The 24,161-nt window shown below is 37.0% G+C and overlaps 1 protein-coding gene across 3 annotated transcripts in view; it reads left to right on the top strand.

Annotated features, from left to right (window-relative positions):
- Positions 1–24,161, top strand: part of LOC136866366 (uncharacterized) — a 130,788-nt gene that overhangs the window by 55,274 nt on the left and 51,353 nt on the right. For all 3 annotated transcript variants that reach the window (XM_067143241.2, XM_068226716.1, XM_067143240.2), the window contains exon 4: positions 3,889–4,704. In XM_067143241.2, coding sequence (XP_066999342.2) covers positions 3,889–4,704 — 816 coding nt within the window. The remainder of the gene's footprint in view (positions 1–3,888; positions 4,705–24,161) is intronic.

Raw genomic sequence — 24,161 nt, forward strand, 5'->3', positions numbered from 1 at the left:
TCAGTATTGCAAGCAGCTCGGCTTGAAACACGGAACAGTATTCCTTTAGTTTTATTTTCTCAGAATGAACTTCGTCTTCACCCTCATATGCCACGAAGGCGCAGCCCACTAGTGTTCTGTTGCTGGAAATGCGAAAACCATCTGTGTATATTGAATGGCTGTGATCTCTGGTACATGGTTGGTCAAATACAGATCTCATATAGTCTGCTGGAGGTCCGGCGGCAGTATGATGTGCAGCAAGTTCAAGTTCCACTCCTTCCAAATCCCGCGGATGTATTCTGTTCTTCTTACAGTTGACAGAAGTTGACATGCTGAGTCCTGTGAGATGCAGAGGTTCTATACCGGAAATAATAAGGGCAGCGTCTGTCGTTATTGTACGGTAAGCGCGTGTGATGCGTAACACGAAACCTCTTTGAATTTGAGACAATTTCTGTTGCGCCCATTTTTTATGCAGAACATGTTCGAAAGCAGTGACACAATAAAGCACCATTGGTTCAACAGCTCCACGATATATAATCTTCAAAATTTCCGAGTTTAGTCCCCAGGTGGGTCGTGTTACCATTGTCAGGCTCCTATACAATTTGGCTGCTTTAGTTTCCAAATGTTGAAAGTGCGGTCTAAATAAAAGTTTGCTGTCTAAAATTATTCCTAGATACGTCATGCTATCTACAATATCTCATTTTTGGCCGTCTAGTTTAACCACCGGTGTCTCAAATTTCCTTTTCTTGGTGACTAGCATAGCAACAGTCTTATACTCCGTACGGCTCTACTTCTAAATTGACGTTTTGGCAGATTTTGGCTCTGTCTGGTGGTTATGCGCTGAAGCATAGACATCCAACCAATCCCAAGCTGCCATTCATATCGATTTATATCGGCAGAGCACAATCTCGAAACTTAGTTGCCAACTCTAATATTTACATTCGCCACGTGGTTAACCTATCTCGCTCAGCGTGTATGGTATTCGGTACGGTTTACGATCTTTTGCATTTTCCTTCAATATTTAGTGTGTTTTTCATATTGTTGGAGGGTTCCAGTGACTCTGAGATCAGTAGTGTGTTCCCTTTGTAGGCCATAACGTCCTTTCTATGCCAGCCGTTAGTGATGTGTTATTTCCTCATTCTCTTTTATTGTTAATAATATATTCTCTTTTAGTGTCAGATATTGTTAGAAAGTGTAGTTCTTGTGAATTTGTTTTCAATCCATATTCATTCGTTTTTCCGAGTATTGTATTACAATTTAAAAGGGCTGTTTACCGCGGTCATATTGCATCAGCTGTTCTCGCAGGCGTAGCGCGCTGGCAACAGAGGGAAGGCGATGCTCATTTGTTTTGCGAAACTTCAATTTAGAAGTAAGGCCGTGCGGAGTATAGATGCGTTGAATTTCAATTTGTTGTTCTGACCCCACCTTAGAAGTATGTCGAGTGCTTCATTTGCTGCAGATGTTAATGTATTTGTTGTTCTACCCCTAACTAGTAGTAATGCATCATCTGCATAAGCAGTTAGCGAACAATTATCGGGAAGCTTCTGTTGAAGAATGTTATCATAGAGTATGTTCCAGAGACCCGGGCTACAAGCAGAGCCTTGTGGGCATCCTCGATCTACGTTTGTCACAGTTGTGCCACAAATGGACAGGTGCACTTTTCTATTTGGGAAGTAATTTTGCATTAATGATACTAGTAGTCCGAATTCTTTGCAATCGTAGACAGATTTCATCCACCTTATGTACTGCATCCTCCGTAGATTTTAACGGCATAAACCCAAATTGGTTTTCATGTAAACTGTTCTTCATCGCGAAGTTGAACATCACTCTATTAATTATGAGTTTCTCTAAGACTTTTCCTAACACAGGGAGTAGGCTTATTGGGCGTAGACAATTGGCTGTATATTTATTTTGCTTTCCGTGTTTAGGGATCATTTTTATCGTGGCCTCCTTTCAACAGTCTGGAAAAACACGAAGTTCTAAACATTTATTGAACAATTTCAGGAGAAAGTCAGGACAGGTACTATGAATATGTTTCACAATATTTGCAGATATGGCATCAATTCCTGGGGCTCTCTTATCATCTAACTTCGAGATCACATGATTAACTTCTTCCATGCTAAAAGGCTTTTCTTCTTCTGTTTCTGGTGCAAGCATGGTGTTCGATAACATTGCTGCACAGCAGAAACAAGGGAGTTGTTGTACCTACTACCAGGCGCCATTACGACTGCTGAACCTGGGCCAAGTAGCGAGATGGATTGTGTATGCAGAAGGAAAAGACATACATACCTAATTAAGAACATTCCAGAAATATGAGCAATTCGGTTTTGTTACTACAGGATACAAGATACTGTAGATTAGTAATGTAAATCCTTAATTGGATACTGAATGTATGTAAGTTTCAGAATGATCTTTCAAAATTCCAAAATTGATGTTATTATTATTATTATTATTATCATCATCATCATCATTACTACTATATATATATATATTTTTTTTTTTTTGCTAGCTGCTTTATGTCGCACCGACACAGATAGGTCGTATGGCGACGATGGGACAAGGAAGGGCTAGGAGTGGGAAGGAAGTGGCCGTGGCCTTAATTAAGGTACAGCCCCAGCATTTGCGTGGTGTGAAAATGATAAACCACGCAAAACCATCTTCAGGGCTGCCGACAGTGGGGTTTGAACCTACTATCTCCCGAATACTGGATACTGACCGCACTTAAGCGACTGCAGCTATCAAGCTCGGTAGCATTACTACTATTATTAGAATAATTATTGTATCCTTATCTTGTTTGTACATCTTAAGACAGATGCATATATGAGTGTTGCAAGACTAAAACTTCCTTTTCCACTTTTTTCAAATTTTGGACATGTTTTCATATTTAATTTCTGGAGAATAAAACTCCTAAATATTTAAAATTATTTTAATACGCAAAGCTGATATTCCTTTATCCAGTGAAACAGTTAGATTTTTAAAAATCCTTAATGTATTCTCGGAGTATTATACCCCATTTTCCAATTGATTTTCTCAAAATTTAATAAATTCCATCTTACAACTTCAAAGTTACATAAAATGATCAGTTTTTAAGCTAGAGACTTTTGGTTTTCACGAAAATGGTCGTAACTTGATCCACTATCAAAATATAAAATTAACCAAAAATGCCATTTTCCACCCTGGAGAATTTGGAACTCGTACAGAACTCTTCAATTCCTTGTAATAATGGTGTATGGACTCCAGAGATGCTGGTGCAGGTATTTCAAGTTGATGCTCATGGGTGAATGCGCATTTGTGAGGATGGGCTCCATCTAGGCTGAATTGAGGAAGATTGCACACACACATCCAGCCCCTACCTTGAGGAATTAATCAATGAACGTTAAAATCCCCAACCTGGTCAGTAATCTAACTTGGGATACCTTGTACCAAAGGCCAGCATGCTAAACAGTTAGCCATGGAGCCAGACTCGATTCCCAGTCAATTGTACAGATACAGGATTAACTTCTTAATTCAGATATTTTATTTAGCATATCAAAACTTTCAGGGTTGAACAGCTCAAGAAAAAAATTCAAACATGTTGAAGAAATTTTCCTGCCTTGAACTTCAGTAAATAATCTGTGTAAATTAAGCCCTTGTATTAATTACAGAAGAACATGTTATTTGTAAATTTTCTTATACGTATGCTGCTTTAAAAAAAATAAAGTGTGTTGTGACATTAATAGTAGAATTTCTTGTTGTTTTTAATGAAGAAATATTTTGTTTTCTTAAATAATATTGCTTTAAAACTCCATGAAATATTTGCATGGGTGTTTAGGATATAAGCAGTTAGATAATATTTCATCTTAATTGTGTGGAGCTTGGTATGATAAATGATTTTATTCTAATTCATTTCTATGTTCTTCTATGTTCCAGGGTGGATCACATTCTAATTATGTGCTGTCAGGATTATTTTCTCGTCGATCTAACTCTGGACGATCAGTGAATAGTTCATTACAAAAACAGTCTGCACCAAAAGAATCAAATATATTTACTGCCTCATTAATTGATCTTCATTCTCCTGCCAGTTCACCTACACCAACTACTAGATCAAGTAGTGATGGTGTAAGTGTAAACAGTTTTGGGAGTGATGGATCAGCTTCAAATAATGGGCACACTACCATTGGAAGTCATGCCTCAGGTTTTGAAAATGGATTTGAGGATGATTTTGATTTCTTTGGAGGGCTCTCTGCCAGTAATATGAAAACACCACCAGTGTCAGATCAGAAGGATCCCTGGAGTGTATCATGGGATCCATTCTCCCCACCACGACAACCTCAAAGCACTGAATTCCCAACGAACACTACATGGTTTGAAGAACCATCTATTGAATCTCTCAGAGCCACACCTCCTATTGTAAAGCCTCCTGCTGTTACTAGTACAATTCCTACCATTATTAGGGTAAAACCTAATAGGCCTCCAGCTCTCCCAAAATCTGTCCTGGGTTCGCAGACGAAATCCAGTATATCATCTCCCATCTCTGTGCCTGTTACATCACCTCCTGAAATTGTAATTAATTCTTCTAGTTCAAGAACATCAACTCTTTCAGAAAATTTTGAATTTGATGTAGATACGTCAGATTGGTCGCCACCAATGCCGTCTATACCTCCACCACCCCCTCCTCCTGAGGTGTTAGAAGAATACGACTTTCAAGATCCACCTAATATACCACCAAGACCTATCCAATATCAGGTAAATTCTCTACATACTTGTTTTTCAGTTGTAATTTGTTGAGCTTAATCTTCTCCAAACTATCTTTGTTATGTGAGAGCTTCAGCTCTTTGTATGTATAGCTATGTATAGCTTCTGCTTGATTCAGCCTTGTGTCATGGTAGTGGTACACCATAAACTAGCTGTAGTTACGACATGCAGGTCACTTATGGGCGTCAAATCAAAAGACCTGCGCCTGGCAAGCCGAACATGTCCTCGGGCACTCCCAGCAATAAAAGCCATATGCCATTTCATTTTTTTGCTAACTATGGTGTTGAGTGGTGATGTAATGAACCTTTTATGGAATCCAATGGCTTCAAAAACACCTTAACCTTTAATAGTTCAGTGGCTAAATATTTAGTCACCTGACTTTTCCCTTAGTGATCAAATTTTATTTTTTATTGGAAGAACATTGTTTATAGCAGAGGTAACTGTTGGTTGGATGTCATTTGATGTGATACTGTTTCTTCATATAACCCTTTCAAACAAACTTCAGAACTTGGTGGCTTAATATTTAGCCACTGTTCATTTGAACTGACAGTAGGCTGGTGGCTAAATATCTGCACTATTAGCTATTAGCTCCACATGGATTATTGACAATGGTTAAAAATCATTATACTTATATGAATATTGGGATATAACACGACAATCACTCCAGAACACTCGATAAATAGCAACAAACTGAGAATATACACAACACATGTTACTGCTAGGTATGCAAGAACTCTGTGTCTTAAATATTTAGCCACATTCATCCCAAATGGCTGCACAGTACAGGAAACGACATGGAGAACAGAAAGTGGCCAAATATTAACCCATCCACTTACCTTATAAACATCAGTTGCGGACCTTTAAATTACCATTTAAATGCTGGTGTTTATAAAGTCCATGCAAGACTGTGCTTAAATGATATCACTGCAACTACTGGCTCAAATGTTATTACATAAAATCAGCTTCATGGTCCGTATCGCACTTCAATAGATTCACAATTAAGTATTTATTTATTTTCCACCTAGTCGATACAATGATTGCTTAAGGCAATTTTTAATGGTCAAAAGTGGTACATGTTTCGTATATTATCAACATCTTCAGCCACATAACACTGTTTAGATGAAAAATATATAAAATTGACAAAGTAATGCTTTAGAGGAAGTGTCCTTAAAATTAACATAAGATTGACAAGATTAAAACAAACAAATAACTCAAGAGAAAATATATAAATTATTTTTACAATAGAAAGCAGTTGTCAAGGAAACACTTGTACAATATTTCATAGAGAAATTGTCCTAATAAATATTCTTTAATTAATAATTCATGAAAAAAGATCAATTTATAAATTAAAAATTATACAATTTATAAGTAATTATCGAAATGAAGAAATCCTGATATCACAGTGCGGCTCTTATTATTAACGTAGATGAAAATATAACTAATTCCTAGTTGTCAAATCTTATTAAGCCTGCTTTCCTTTGGAACAGTAACTCCTGTCATTCTTTCACAGTCTTGCGCCGGGTGTAATATTGATGATGCGTTCTTCCTTGCTCTTGCACCTGAGGAGGTGGAGGAGCGGGGGATATAGGTGTGTCAAGAATTTCCTTGCTGTCACCTATAGCTTCAACTGAGGAGGAATAAGTTGTAGGGCTATCTGTAGGTGGAGAAATTCCAATTCTTTTTTCTTGATCCTTCTCAAGCATTTTCAAATATACTAGAATTTGATAATATAATGGATTCTTATATTCTACAGCCTCATTAAGGTTATCATTTTTCTTTACAAGTTGGTCTAGATGAATGTACAGGTCTTCATATGTGTTCATTAAGCTGCCCTTTTTTTAACTTTTTTATGATGGTCAGGTCTTGTTCTATGTTGGTAAATTTATGACCTGTGGCAGTCATGTGTGATCCCATTGCTGAGAATCTTCTATGTTTTGGAACATGTGAATGCTGAAAAACATAGAAGATTCTCAGCAATGGGATCACACATGACTGCCACAGGTCATAAATTTACCAACATAGAACAAGACCTGACCATCATAAAATAGTTAAAAAAGGGCAGCTTAATGAACACATATGAAGACCTGTACATTCATCTAGACCAACTTGTAAAGAAAAATGATAACCTTAATGAGGCTGTAGAATATAAGAATCCATTATATTATCAAATTCTAGTATATTTGAAAATGCTTGAGAAGGATCAAGAAAAAAGAATTGGAATTTCTCCACCTACAGATAGCCCTACAACTTATTCCTCCTCAGTTGAAGCTATAGGTGACAGCAAGGAAATTCTTGACACACCTATATCCCCCGCTCCTCCACCTCCTCAGGTGCAAGAGCAAGGAAGAACGCATCATCAATATTACACCCGGCGCAAGACTGTGAAAGAATGACAGGAGTTACTGTTCCAAAGGAAAGCAGGCTTAATAAGATTTGACAACTAGGAATTAGTTATATTTTCATCTACGTTAATAATAAGAGCCGCACTGTGATATCAGGATTTCTTCATTTCGATAATTACTTATAAATTCTATAATTTTTAATTTATAAATTGATCTTTTTTCATGAATTATTAAGAAAAGAATATTTATTAGGACAATTTCTCTATGAAATATTGTACAAGTGTTTCCTTGACAACTGCTTTCTATTGTAAAAATAATTTATATATTTTCTCTTGAGTTATTTGTTTGTTTTAATCTTGTCAATCTTATGTTAATTTTAAGGACACCTCCTCTAAAGCATTACTTTGTAAATTTTATATATTTTTCATCTAAACAGTGTTATGTGGCTGAAGATGTTGATAATATACGAAACATGTACCACTTTTGACCATTAAAAATTGCCTTAAGCAATCATTGTATCGACTAGGTGGAAAATAAATAAATACTTAATTGTGAAGGCTCAAATGTTGTCAAACTTTCATAGAAATACTCAAAAATAATCATTTCATTGGAATGTGCTACATTACTGTGAAAAATATATGAACTATGCACTATAAACTCACCTAATAATTCTTGTTAGTGTGGAATGTCATGAAGCATTCAGGCATGTGAAGAGCTACTTTGCAGAACTCGCACTCCCATGTTTAGGCGTAATTTTGATATTTTGAAAAACAGGATTTACCCCAGGAATTCCAGTGAATTTCCACTCTTCAACTTCTTCAACTTTACGTTTGTAATACTTATATCTGCTTCTTCACTAAGCACAGATAACATATCCACATCACTAGATTCACAGGAAGAAATTTCAGATACACAATCACTATTCAGTAAAATATCCACGACTTCTCGCTCGGTAATAGCCTCATGCGTGCTCATCTTTACTCACTGAATACCCGTGACATCAGCTCAATGCTATCTTCAATTTATGTGGTAAAACCTCTAAACATGACTCAAATACAGCTGAAGAGACTTCCTTCAGATATAAAGAATGATTGTAATGCCATCTGTTGAGTTTTTAATGTACTACCGTCCCTTTACCATCGATAAAGCAGGACACTTCATTATCCCGTCGATTCAACGGTTAGGTAAGCCGGGCAGAGGCTCGCGCAACCCGTCGATTTGACGGTTAGGTAAGCCAGTGGGTTAAGCCACTGAACGTCTGCAAACACCATCAAATTCAATAAGGCTCAATATCAGTGGCATCTGTCAAGCATATTCGACTGTATTGAAGTGTCCATATATTTAGCCACTGTTCATGTGTGCAAACTAAACATAAATTAATGTGAGCATTAAAGGGTTAAATACTACAAAACTAGCTTAATGATGAAATTTAAAAGTGGACATAATGTTTTTAATAACTATTAAAACTTAACATAACTGACTCAGGATATTGCCTGGGAACAAAAACAGTATATGCGTAAGAGTGTCTAATGTGTGTCGAAGCAAGTGGCCGCACGGTTTGGGTCACATAGCTGTGAGCTTGCATTTGGGGGATAGTGGTTTCGAACCCCACTGTCGGCAGCCCTGAAGATGTTTTTCTGTGGTTTCTCCTTTTCATAACAGGTAAATGTTGGGGCTGTACCTGAATTAAGGCCAGGGCTGCTTCATTCCTATACCATCGTCGCCATAAGACCTATCTGTGTCAGTATGACGTAAAGAAAATTGTAAAAAGAAAAATCTAATGTGTGTAATGTAAGAGCTCAGTGTGTAAGTGCAGCTGAAGAACAGCAAATGAATGGAAGTTATAATTTTTTCGGTTTGTTTTACAGTTTGTTACGAATAGCAGAATGGACTCTAGAGGACATTATTGTGGGTTATCAGGGTCCTTAAAACTTAACCACTACACTAACCACTAAATTTATTGAACTACTATGTATCTTATTATTTTCTTCTTCTTCCAGGCATTTTACTAATATAGAGTCTGCTCAACTGATCAAGGAATGCCATTTCCTATGATCAAAAACATTGTTATGCTGTAGGTGGAAATTATGTCATTAGTGATGGCACCCTGCTAATATTGTTTTGGTCTTCCAATTAGTCGAGTTCTGCTGACTTTAAGATGGTAGGCAGTATGGACGATGGTATTAGGTACTGCACACATGTGCGGCTATACCATAGAAGACATCTGTAATGCCAATATAAATGGTCCGTTATTGGACATTACAAATTTTCCAGCTAACTCAACTTGGTTGCCAGCGTTTCGCCCTCATGTGCTAGGGTGGGCTCATCAGTTGGTACCTAGCACACCTACCAATACGCTGGCTAGTGCATATCGTGGAGGCCACTGCGTAGGCTAACTGGAGCCACCGGCAGTGCCAATGCACTAAGAGACTTTGTCTTATTATCAAAAATTGATGCCTGCTTGGCCATCAGATGACATAGATGTTGATTCCCACAGGGAATCTGAAATATTTGTCCTGAATGAGTAAATTTTTATTGGCCATTTACTCATTCAGGACAAATATTTCAGATTCCCTGTGGGAATCAACATCTATGTCATAGAAGACATCTCTCACACATTTTCTCATTTATTGAGGCGATGCCAATTTTCCACCAAATAATGTTGTTTGTAATGTTGTCAAGGTGAAAGATTCCCATCAACCAATGTAACATATTTATTACATATGACAGTGCAATTTACTGATCTCTATAATGTAAGTTACTGCTCTGCTTGTCTTGTAACTGGCCAGCACTCGGCTCCCTAGGCAGCGACTGGACAAACAACTATACGGTATACTTTCAACTTCAGGTGTATCGACATTCTCTTCCTTACAGAGCACTACCGTTACCTCCTACCTCCCTCCGTCACATTCATCCAGCACTTTTTCTTGCTGGCACTTCAGTATTATTGTTGTTGTTACTAAAGTGGGATCCTCAGTACAGTAATAGAAGATATCGGTCTTCAGTAGGTATTCACCATTGACTTATCACCGTCATTCTGGTTTGATTGGTATTCTGTCTACTTGATGTTAACTCTTTCACTGTCCTAGTCAGATTGCCTTGCTTTCTCCACAGTGTTCTAAAAACTCATGCACATTGCACATAAACAAGAAATACGGACATAGGTAAAAAATTTGTTTTCTTAAAATCTAGAAGAGTCATTAAAGAAATTAATTTGAAGAAGTCAGGACGGTAAAACCTCGTTAAGACGTTTTTGCAGGAAACAACAAAAATGAATGTGTTAAGCAAGAAAACGTACTAATGAATATACAAATAAAAAGTATCCAACAGGGATATGGAAACACCAGATACGATTTTTTCTGACATGAGGGCATTTTACATCGTGTAGTTGCAGGAACAGTGAAAACTATATCTACTATTTCTAAAGATGAGAGGAAAATATAAACATGAGAGAACAAATATGAAAACCTGTGCACGGGGGCCAATAAAAATATCAAAGTATTATTGCAGATTGTACTCTTTCTAAAAAAAAAAATGTTAGTAGAAGCCTTTTATTTCGCACCAGTGAGTAATTAAACATTATTTTCTCTCCCACTTTTAGACAATGAATTGGAGGTGTCACTTGACCATGTGCGACCAGGAGCAATGACTTTGCCCGCCATTTTGAATAAACTTCGACCAATTGGAGTGATCGAGTTGAAACTCTGCACGCTTTAAGATGCGGACGCCAGACCACTTTCCGACTGATTTTAATTTTGTATTTGTTATATAAATTTAAAGATAGAAATTTCATAATGTTCCATATTGAACTGCATCACAATTAAATAGAAAACAAGAAATAAAGTGGTTCAACCTATTCAATACAAGGAAAACAAGAAATGTAATGTTACACTTATTTGATTAAAAGCAGTTAAAAGCGGTACCGGTTTCGACCACTATTCTGGGTCATCGTCAGCCGATTAAATAAAAATATAAAACAATGCATAGGAAAACGATAAGTAAAGGATAAGTCTTTCACTAAAAGCAGTTCAAGAAGCACTATAACACTATAGAGATTAGCACTGTGTGATGTAAGGTCCTAAAATCCAGAAGTCGAAGATCAGTCATTTAAATGAAGCAAGGTACAAGTTCTTGAAGAGCAGCATAACATATGTAATGTCCGGCACTATGCTTCAAAATGTTTATGAGAATTGGTGAATAGTTCAGCGAACAAGCCTGCAAATACTGCTAGGCGTGAAGTTGTAATACAATTTAATAAATTTGAAAAGTCTTAAAATTATATAGAAGTCAAAGATAAGTCACTTAAATGAAGTAAGATGCAAGTTCTTGAAGAGCAGCACAACATACGTAATGTCCGACACTGTGCTTCTAAATGCTAATGAAAACTTGGTGAATAGTTCAATGATCAAGCCTGCAAATGCTTCTAGGCACGAAAATATATAATACAATTTGATATAATTGAAGTATATATTAATGTTTATAGGATCTTGTATGATCTTGTATCTCTAATAAAGAGAATTCAACTCCTTCTTCACTTATTTTTGATCTCCAGCTTAAGTTGATTTTCCAAAAACAAAGAGTGTGCATTTCTTCATTTTTAAAGGGGATTACAAATACCAATTTTCACATCGGTAACATGTTAAGTTTATGAGATATACGGTAGGCATACTCATTTAAAAAACTGCTTCACTCCTTGGCTGATTGATTAGCGTTGAGGCCTTTGGTTCACAGGCGTCCGGGTTCGATTCCGGGCTGGATTGGGGATTGTAATTGCATGTGATTTTATCTGGCTCGGAGGCAGGTTGTTTGTGTTTGTCCCAACACTCTTCTCTTCATATTCACTCAACACACCACATTACCAACCACAACAAGAACATGCAATAGTAATTACATCCCTACACGCACGCACGCACGCGGTTGGTGTCAGGAAGGGCATCCAGCTGTAAAAAAGGGTCAAATCCACATGTTCTACACCAGTTCACACCCGCGACCCCACAGGTATGGAAAAAGCGGTAGAAGAAGAAGATACTAATTTTAAAAATTCACCTGCCCTTTTATTATTTCACCCCCTTAAGTGGATTTTCCAAAAAAATTGTGTTCATTTATTTTTAAAGGAAATTCCAAGTACCAGTTTTAACGTCTGTAACATCTCCAGTTTCTGAGATATATGTATCCTTGTATAAAGAATACAACTCCTTCCTCACTTCCTGAATTTCTGAAAACAAAAATTTGTGTTCTTTTATTTTTAAAGGAGATTCCAAATACCAATTTTCATGTCTGTAACATGTTAGGTTTTTGTAATATATTGTAGATAATCTCGCTGCTGTAAGAATGCTGGAGCTGACGTTGCCATGATTAAGGCAGTTCATTTCTTTATCCGGTTTCTAGAGCAGGGATAGTGTGGTGCTAGTATCTCCGTAACGGTTGGTTTTCGGGCCGTAGGGCTTACCGAGTATTGTCCTTTGCGTTAAGGGGCTTATATTGAGCTTTGTCCCATACTAGTGCGACAAATTTGATATTTTGCCTATATTAGCCTGTATTTTTACATCTCCCTGTGGCCCTCCCTCCCTCGAATTGTTTTGAAAATAAAATTTTAGAATCGGTTCAGTAGTTCCTGAGATTAGCCATTGCACACAAACTTTACCTCTTTATATATTATTAGTAGAGACTAAAGTGCATGCATGTTAAACATCATCAGATGGAATAGTTGCTTGACGTAAAAAAGCAAACAAAAAGAAGAGCAAATTCATCTCCCATACAGGCCATGAAGGCCCTTGGAGGGGTGGAAGGTAAAGGCTTCCACTATCCGTAACCTCAGCACTTGATGGGGTAGAGTGGTTAGCTCTACGCCTGGCCACCTTTGCCCCCAGGAATTAACCTGGTACTCATTTTTGGTTTAGGCTGATTGAACCTGGCCATGTGAGTTGCTTGATGTAGTGTGACAAAATCAATTTTAATGAATCAACTGTCAATGTTTTAACGTGAAGAAAATTTAAAGGAACAGAAGAAACATTTAATTACATCATCGTCATTTATTATGTAGTACCATGATGAATATGGTAGTACTATTCAATGTCAGATTCATTCTGACTTCATCACACTACATCAGGTGACTTTTTCATCTGATGATGTTTCAACATGCACTTATTTAAATTTATAAGTGTATATCATATGGATGTAAATTTTATTCATGTTTTGTACCTTTTAATATATTCATTTTAAGATATTTCTATACAGCTGAAAATGTAATGCGGTCAAAACATGTCCTGTTGTTTTAATATCATGTTTTTACAACTTTGAATTGTAAATAAACTTTGGAGCCAATATGCTAGTTTTTCATCTTTTATAACAAAATTGTCAATACTGATCCAAAAAGAAATTTGTCTTCATTAGTAAGGAATTTCACAACTTTTTCCATAACGATAACTAGGCTATCACAAGACAAATATGCACCACACTAGTCACTTTCACATGATTATGTTCCTAATCCAGATATAGGCTACTGTATTACGCAGCATATATTTGTTACACTTCACTGTACCAACTCAAAATAAATTTCTGAATGGAATGCAAAATACAATCAATAGGCTCACTGTGTTATTCAACAATCTCGCTGCTAACCGTCAAGCAGAACTGAACATTACTGAGGCTAACGGCTTGCTCCCTGAAGGTGCAACTTATCCTGCGAATTTCAGGAATTCAAGGCCTTTTCCTGCAGTCACGCAACTGTAGCGACGGGTCTTACCTGAGTTGGAAATCACATTTCTTTCACAAGGGATGACAAATAACATTTGTAGGGCTAGGAAAAATGTGATCCTACTCATACTAAGCTCATACTAGCAAAAATTCTTGATGCGATAGATGGGGTATTTTTATATAGATGTAATAATATGAGAATTGGGACTTTGAATTTATGATGTGTTAAGTGGGAAAACATGTTGAGGAATGCACTGACGAGATTTCGCTGTACATATTTTCAAACCTGTTTGCCCAGTAAATTGTAGTCTATCAGGGATACGAACAAAATCTATTCTGAGGCAAATTATGGTAATGTGAGTCCTGTCACCACCGCCTGTTGCCGGTAAAACAATATCAAGAATACCGCTGTCTTCTTCATCACGATTGATATTTTTAACATCACTAGGTTTACTTGAACTCTCACTTTCACTAAATAAATTATCATGATACATTTCTCTTTCAGTATCACAATTTAGCAAAGAACATGAAACACCGCATATACGGACTCCATAGTATAAACAAATGGCATTTAGCGTCATTCTTCTGTCTCTTGTTCAGCCACACAAGAAGGATAAGTACTTAGAGCAGCGCTGTTGCAAAGAGAATATCTTCCCGATTCCAATTATGTACATCAGATCGCATTTGCATTCATTTTCTGCTACAATAAAACCATTTAAAGCAAAGTTGCACAAGCCTGAGTACGTATTCGGGCTGACAACATGCGGTGGTAATGGGGAGCCCGAGTATGTACTCGTGCAGATAGCAAAGGAGTTAAGATGAAGACCAGATCTGCTGAGGGCATCATTCTAGTCTTGGACCTGGTGTTGCAGATCATGTTTATAGGTGCTGTCAAACATAACACTAACTACATAGAGTAAGTTTTACGAAACTTCGTGCTGTAGATCTCAAGTGATCGTGTTCATTACACAGAGAGTAGGAGTGACAAGGCAGAACCTTAATGGACACCAACTTTCATCATAAAGCTGTCTGATGTACCAGCGGTGCATTGTATTCTACTACCGGTGTTTGAACCCAATTAATGAGTTTTTCTGGAACTCCATGATCTTGCAATGCATATCATATTAGACTGTGTGGTATGCGGTCAAAAGCTTTCTCAAGATAAGAAAGGCTTCTCAGTGAGTTGTTGGGCTACAAACATCGCATTATTGGTTCCAAGTCCTCTGACGAAGCCATATTGGTTTTGGCTGTGATGTACATCATCATGCAATCGTTTCAATTAAAATACAGTAAAACCCTGCAGGGGACAGGGAAAAAGGACGTGTTAAGTGAGAAAACATACTACAAACAAAAACTATCCAACAGGGATATGGAAACACTAGATATGATGGCATTTTACGTTGTGTATCTGTGGCTACAGTGAAAACTATATCTACCATTTCTAAATATGTGAGGATAATATTAAAAGAATCTTAAATTTATAGAAGACATCAGAATGCAGAGACACCTGCCAAACACTAAGGCCTACGAGGAGACATTCCAAATTTTCATAGAAAAACGCAGCTATATCTGGAACGACTTGATATCAAGAGATGCCATAATGATGGATGATTGGAAATGAGGAAAATACGAGCTTTGACACGTAATAACGTAATATGCAACACATGGTTTTCATCACAAGTTCTGCCAAAATAAGAGATTTCATCGCCCGAATGAAAATTGTGTGTGTGTGTGACTTGTGCAATGAACACTGTGAAAGACATGCAAATATCTGCAGTAAAAGACAGTTCGAGGGCTCAGAATAACGAGGTTTTATCAACGTTTGGTAAATTTTACAGGAGAGCATTTTTGATGTTTGGTGAATAATAAGTTCAAAACCAATAATGATATTTAAAACTATTCTGGCTGGTTTGTTGACTTGACTAATTGCCTGTGATTTATTGAGAATAAATTGTCCAAAATGTTTTGCCCTGGTGGTCTGGTTTGTTGACTTGACTAATTGCCTGTGATTTATTGAGAATAAATTGTCCAAAATGTTTTGCCCTGGTGGTAAAATAAAATAAAATAAGAAGGTTGTTCTCAAATAGAACCTTTTGTTTCCAAACTGTAACATTTATTTCTCAGTTTTTACTTTGGTCTTCTGAGATGTTTCTTCTCAATAATTTTTTAATGAAACATGAAACCTGGTCAGTCATTCTTGGAAAATGTTTATACATATTAAAGCTCTTTTTTTTTTTTTTTTAACAATATGCTCTACGTCGCGACGACACAGATAGGTTTTTATGGTGATGATGGGATAGGAAACGGCTAGGAGTAGGAAGGAAGAGACCGTGGCCTTAATTAAAGTACATTTCCTGCATTTTGCCTGGTACGAAATTGCGGAAATCACGGAAAATCCTCTTCAGTGCTGCCAACGATGGAGTTCAAACTGACCATCTCCCGATTACTTATCTTCCTGATTACTTATTCCTCTAAGTTTAATTAAGGATTAATCATTAAGGAAATTAAGGGATCTTTTATCAATGTTGCGACTGAGACTAAAGTAAATTGTACTGTTATAAATTAATGTGTTTATTGATTTAATTATCTTTAAACATTACAATACACAAACAATAGGATTGCACTTTACAAAGATTACAAAAATATATTCTGTTCTTTAACAACAGTGTTGAAACAAAAAACTGTAGCAATTTCCTATTTTACATTCTTTTTTGTATAGATTTCTACTGTTTGAAGAGATTTTCAAAATAAATTTAATCAGTCTGTGGTATCCACTTACGCATTTTATATTTCGCGAGTTTGGTTCTCGTTACAGTTTCATGTATATGTGGAAATCGTAAGTTCATTAATATTTAGTTTTCATGTTTTCACTGCACAAGTCAAGTTAGCAGTATAAAATTCAGATTCTCCATGAGAAAGCTTATATCCTGTTTTAAATGGGATACCTTGTTCAAAAATCAATTGATTAACTTTACTAAATGGAATATTTACATATGAAATTGCATTCATACTAATGGCCTTTTTGTAATCCCTAAAGTTTGGGGCTAACATTTAAATTATTGGATTTTTTTTTTTTTTTTTGGTGCAGTTAATGTTCTTAAGTATTCTTGAAAACCCTATTGGAGACCAAATTTCAGAATGACTTAGTGTCTTTTCTATATTAGAATGTATATTATCTACTTCCTGTATGGCAGGATGCCCTGGTGTGGAATATTCACAAAAGATTTTATTTTTTCATGTCTTTTTAAAACATCAGCCACTGCTAATGAAATAATTGAATTACGATTTTGGGGAACACAGCTATCACTCCATGTTACCACTTACTCAACATCAGGATGATCTTTGAGAATTGTTTCTAATACCTTCACAACAGCACCTAGCAATGTCATTGCCCGAACATCCAACTAAAACTTCAGTCCATATCGCACGATAACCTTTCCTAGATACTGATACATGAGCAGTCATATTGTACATACTCAGTTTCCTCTTATAAAATGAAACACTAACATTTGATTGTGGAACATTAATAACATTCTGTAAGTCAAAATAAACAACAATGGTATCTGAATCTCTTCAGCTACTGACACACATCTTTTCTCATTACATTTTCAGACTTCAACACACGACATTATTGCGATTTTTTCTACATCTAAGGCTCAGTTGATCTCCCTACATGGAATTCAAGCACGACAGTTTATGGCTTTAGCTCACCACCTGGAAGAAAGTTGGACAAATTTCCACACATTCACGCCCTTTCTGGTGGAATTTAACTCAACTTTACAAACTTTCGTTTTTCAACCAACTATTCTGTGAATTCCTTTTACCTGACTCTGGTTTTTCGACATTTTGGTATGAGATTTTAACCAGTGATTTTATTTATCTATACTTCATTTAATCTGATGTTTTTAGAAGGATTAAAGAACACAGCTATGAACTAGTTGTATTATTAAGATTGTAATAAATTTGGTTACCGGTACTTCACACATGGTCAAATTTGATTTTGACATATTTCGTATTATTCTCCTTTTATATGGCATAAGCAATTCTAAACATTCACTTATAATTAATTTAACTTAATGCAATTTATTGACTAGTTTTTATGGTTGATTCAGATTTTACTAATGTGAACTATTGGACCTTAGTGAACAATTCTACTTTACGCGGATTAAGGGCCCAGACCTAACTTTGGGGTTATGTTTTTCTGGCTGATGATGCTTACTATGTTTAAGCGAAACATGTTCCAATTTTTAACATCCGTATTGTACCCGATCCTGTCCATGTGCCTAAGCCCTAGCTCAACGGAGACACACGTGGTTTGTCCGGAAAAAAAAGAAAATGGGTTCAAAATTCCATCCAAAGTAAATATACGCACCAAAGAGGACAGGTCTAAGAAATACATAGTATTTAAATGAGAAACTTGGGTTAAAGATCACACAAAAACTTTAATTATGAAAAATGCATGAGAAAATTACGTCAACGTACAAACTTTACAAGAATATGCACAAATACAACACGGTATCACAAAGCGTGACCCTTTGATGTGAGTATAAGTGAAAGTCTTTATAAGTGGTGAATCAGCTGATTCAATATGCCTGTTCAGATTTATGTTAGTTGAATTCAATCAGCAAGTGGCGTAAAGCCTTAAAAAAGGTATATAAAGAAAACGCAAGTAAACAAGATACCATTCGTATTGTAACATCCAAATATTTACATGAATAAAAACCGAATACATCGGTAAACATAAATACACATGCAGTCTTGGGACTGATGGCACTAATCCTACAATAACACAGAAGTCAGAACTTCCACCCCGGCAAACAGCCCGTACTGTCTCCCATAAGTTAACACAACGCTGAATGCACAAATATGACATCACAGAATATAAACATACACTTCAATATCACAGATATCTGAAAGGGAAATACATGTAAATATACACTTAAATAACAATTGGCACGTTCCTCAGTCATCTCCAGGTTGTCCGACTGTGTGCTGGCACGCCCCCTCGGCGTGTCTTTGTAATAACCAAAACAAGGTCTCATCTGGAGAGCATAAATGAATGGCTAGTTTGAAAGTGATCAGCTGTCAGAACTTCCCCTATGCTTTGGGACAAGTTAACGGGACCTGCCTGGGTTCCCCCGGCCGCACCTTACTGCCAGCCATCTCTTGTACTTTAATGCCGTACAAACCAACTTTCATGGCTGCTAAATAGCCTCGACTTCCTGCTCACATGCAGAAGCAAATTCCATTAAAGAAATTTTCCTCGGAAATTATCCCTTCCGGTAATACTAGCCATCTGAGCTCCTTATTTCACGTCTTCTCATTAGCACTCACGGCCAACACAAAATCTCTATCAGCGCTCTCGGCTTTCACAACAACAGTATGTCGGTTCATAACTTGGCCATATCACGGCTTTTCACCTTGTTGCCTCGCAACTCGATATCTGTATCTCCACGGCAGTGCTAACATAACATGGCGCATCCTGGCCATCTAAATATGCGCCTACCAATCACATCTCATATCCCTAGCTACAGTTCAGTTCCTCGCTTAATCGTATAGAAAATCTTGCTACAACGGTGTTAAATAGTTCAATACACTCTGCTCGAAGTACAAGCTGTAAAAACATGCAACACAACCCTTCCTATCCTTAACTATCTCTTGTTCTGGCTTCATTCCCTGTACAACATCTGAGGTCATAGCACCACCACACATTAAAATGATCATGACTTCAGTATAATCTTGCACCAGCAACACGGTGCCATAGGAATATTGTAAACAGACACGATAACTGACTAAACTACTGTTCCCTTTAACCAATGATAAACAAAACTAAGTATAATATAAAGAAATGGATTGTCAGCCCCAAGTACTAATTAATTGATGAAGAAAAATCATATATGTGTAAGGCATCAAAGTAAAGCAAACTAACATGCATATTTACAAATTAACTTAATATAAGATAGGGCACAATTCGAACGATCTTATTTAGCATGCAAAAAAATGTGGATCAAACTCAACCAACTTCTGCTTCATCACTTCCGGCTCGATAACTGGGACTCCTGTTTCGCCTAGCCCATCATATTTCTGGTGACGTCTGGTCTGGAATGATGGTCTTCAATCCCCGGAACGGTCTGGATCATCTTCTGGGTTTTCTTTCTTGCACAAATACAGGAAGTTCTTCCTTCTTGAACCTAAGTAAATAGGTACAGCTGACTGGAACACGAACACAGTGATATCATTTGCCTATTATGCACTGATCATTACGAGATTGTTATACTCGATCTCACATAATGGACTGGCTATCACTCGTAGTGCTCACGTTAATTAGAGACTTTCAATTATAGTTTAGTTTATGAAGGCAATAATTTATGCACAAACCGCACGTGAATTCCCTTAACACGGCTTCCCTTATGTCTCCACCTATCACTGTTTCTCGGATGAGCTTCTAACACTCTAGTAATTAATGTCACAGTTTATTAATTCATTAATGAACCACAGTCTAATTTCTGCATGAATGGATCATATCTATGACGCTTAATATAAATGTTCCTCTTGAATTGTTGCACGAAAGCACGCGGTCTTACATTATTATGAGGACAGTTTGCGCAGCACACTGAATATCACACAATGGAAAGTACTATCGCGGCGTGACTGATCAGCTTCAACCGATAATGACAAGTCGCTGCAGCAGACTGGGCGGTGAGGTTCGCAGCTACTATTATCACATCAGGCTGGAGACGCCTAGATCATAGATTCCGTTAGGTTCGTTTGAATCTTCTTTGTAGTATCACCGTTGCCTCTTCAATCGCTGCTTCGTTTGAATTTCATAATGATTAAATTATTCGCATGCTATCGAAGTGATATTTTATCAAAATCCTAAATTACCAGCGTGCAGCATCTGGCCAGATCGGCATTAACTATTGCTCCTGTTAATAAAAAGAGTGTAACAAATGACAGTCTATCGGTCCTGGACCTCTCATATTTCCGTGCGCAAGGTTGGTAGTCTCTCTTCTACGTCATTACTTTCAAAGTTCTCTGTCTCAAGCCTCAGTGATCTTACCCTCGCCAGTTTGGTTTCCTATGTCGTACCGTTAGCCTGTACCTGCGTAGGCGGCCCTCCCTAATTCACACAATGCAAGTCTTACCCAGCCTCTCTTCACTTTTCAGGATGATAGAAACTGGTGAATAAAATGAAATATACTGTAGATCCCATTGCTCTTATGGTAGGTATATTAATTGAACCGTGACCAGGTGATATGGTTCAGAATAATGTTTGTACAGCTGGATAAAGGGAAATGATGATGATGTTTGTACCCTAAATATAAGGCTTGTGAAGTATTGTAAAGGTGGTATAATTCATTTGTTTGTAAACTTTGATATTCTGATCTCAAATACGATTTATAATGAGGTTTATAACTTGTAATGCTCACTTTGACCCAAACTTCATACTGATTTTGCTCCTTTGAAATAAAGGATTCCCAGTGTCTGAAGCTCTTTTCGTATACCACTTTGATCGGTATTATATCCAGTAGAACCTCAATGCATCATTCCCGGAATTATCGTTTTCCCGTATTATTTGTTCAATTTGTTCGGTCCCAAAGATGTTTAACGCAAACCAATATTAAATATCCCCACATCTATTGTTCCTGGAACTATAGTTTTATCACATTGATCGTCAAAAGAATATTTGTCCTCGGCCACAATTTTCCCACATTGATTGATCATTTGTAAGAAAAAATCGCTAACATTAAAAAAAATTTAAAGTGACAGCTCAGTATTCTAGCTTAGAATAGCGGCAACCTATATGAGAATATATGAGCAATTTCGAGTTACTAGTATTGCAACTTTTATTATAATTTGGATCCACCTTATTCAATACATAAAAACTGTTGTTTAGATGAAATTATAAAATATATTTCAATCAGAACTAGTTTCGATGCCCTTTTTGCGTCATCATCAGCTGATATAGGTTCTTGGAAAAATTGGGAATCAGATAAGTTATCTACGTCAAATTGAACACAATCTAAAACCATATTAACAACCTAGAACTGTGTTACGATTATACTGTCTCAAAGTCCATATTTTCTACTCACCGAGCTCGATAGCTGCAGTCGCTTAAGTGCGGCCAGTATCCAGTATTCGGGAGATAGTAGGTTCGAACCCCACTGTCGGCAGCCCTGAAAATGGTTTTCCATTTTCACACCAGGCAAATGCTGGGGCTGTACCTTAATTAAGGCCACGGCCGCTTCCTTCCCACTCCTAGCCCTTTTCTGTCCCATCGTCGCCGTAAGACCTATCTGTGTCGGTGCGACGTAAAACAACTAGCAAAAAAAAAAAAAAAAAAAAAAAAAAAAAAAAAAAAAAAAAAAAAAAAAAAAAAATTCTACAAGTCTACGAGTCTTAAACCTTAAATTGATGAAAACATATGTAAACCGGTTTGCTCACTAATAAAATAAAATAGTCTTGAAGAAACATTAACTTAATTTATCACACTTCTTAAAACGTGACGTAGAATTGTATTAAAATACTTCAATAAAATCTTCAGAATCGCTTTAATGGAGCAATCCTAGTGAGGTGGAAACAAGCAATCAGTCCTTTAAGGTGTTAACAAGTACAACATTCCCAGTTCAGTGCGGACCTGAAATAATAGGGATGTAATAAACTATCACTTGACTGAATAAAATCTTCAGAATCGCTTTAATGGAGCAATCCTAGTGAGGTGGAAACAAGCAGTCGGTCCTTTAAGGTGTTAACAAGTACAACATTCCCAGTTCAATGCGGACCTGAAATAATAGGAATGTAATAAACTATCACTTGACTGAAGAGGCAATATATAAAATTACGTCTTATAACGTAAACGTTTTTACGTGACTCACCTCAAAAGATCGCTGTCCATGCGAAGCACAATGAAGCCTAGCGAGCAGTGTTGTGATAGTAATCAAGTGTCCAAGGTTAGTCGGGACCGAAGGGAAGAAATAGGGGAAAGTGGGAGGAGCAACTGAGGAGCGGCAACTTGTTGGAGCTCCGGAGGGCGTGGTCGTAAAAAGCAACTAGTAAAGCTATTACACATAATATGAAACACCGTCCTATTGAGCGGGATATGTACATTTTAAAAAAATTCCTTAAACAAGACTATAAATTTATGGCAAACAAATCCATAAATCCATCAACATGTTTCGTCATTTATAAACAGGATGGGTTGGCAATGGGATCTCCGGCCTCGGGAATCTTGGCGGAGATTTATCTGGATTCTTTGGAAACATACATGATGGAGAACGACAGAGAATTTGACAACATTCTGTTTTGGTCTAGATTTGTGGACGATACATTAGTAATTTTAGACGAACGTGTTAGGGATGCACCGGCTACTCTAGATGTACTTAATAACATTGACCCACAGATTAAATTTACTTTGGAGTCAGAAAGTAATGAATCAGTTAATTTTCTTGACTTAAAAATCAACAGATCGGATTCATCTTTCGCTTATAGTATTTTGAGGAAGCCTACACAACCGGCAGTCACTATTAGACAAGACTCAGAACACCCACAGAATCAAAAAAACTCTACATACAATAGTTTAGTAGAACGGGCTTTTAGGATCCCCATGACAAAAGCTAATTTGAATAAAGAACTCAATATAATCCGTTCAATGGCCAAGGTTAATGGTTTTAGTGAAAGCTTTATTGAATGTATCATCAACAACTTCAGGTACCGTTTACAAACCACTTTGCCCAAAGACAAACCTAATCAAAAGGCATTCGCAATATTTACAGTACTTATAATAAGGATATATACATAAGTTTACTAATATTTTCATGAAACATAATGTTAAGGTTTCGTTTCGTACTGATAATAATAATACAGTTGTATTGCACAATTCAGCCTCAGTTAATAGATCGAACCCATATTCCAAATCGGGTGTGTATAGATTTAAATGTAACGACTGTGGGTGCACATATCTAGGTCAAACAGGACGAAGTTTTAAAATTAGATACACTGAACATACCAATGCTTTAAAATATAACAGATTTTCCGCGGTAGGCCAGCATGTACATGATCTAAAGCATAAATTCACATCTATAGAACAGGACATTGAGATCGTGGAGAACAGTTTGCTTTACGTCGCATCTACCTACACGGGTAGGTCTTATGTTGATGATGGTACAGGAAAGTGCTCAGAGCGGGAAAGAAGCAGCCTTGGCCTTAATTAAGGTACAACCGCAGCATTTGCCTGGTGTGAAAATGGGAAACCACAGAAAACCACCTTCCGGGCTGCCAACAGTGGGGTTTGAACCCACTATCTCCCGATTGCAAGCCTACAGCTGTGCAACCCTAACCACACAGCAAATTCACTCAGTGATTATTATTTTAAGAGGGAAAGAATAGAAGGAATCCAACACTTCGAAAAAT

This window comes from Anabrus simplex, chromosome 3 (assembly GCF_040414725.1).
Source record: "Anabrus simplex isolate iqAnaSimp1 chromosome 3, ASM4041472v1, whole genome shotgun sequence".
NCBI classification, from domain to species: Eukaryota; Metazoa; Arthropoda; class Insecta; order Orthoptera; family Tettigoniidae; genus Anabrus; species Anabrus simplex.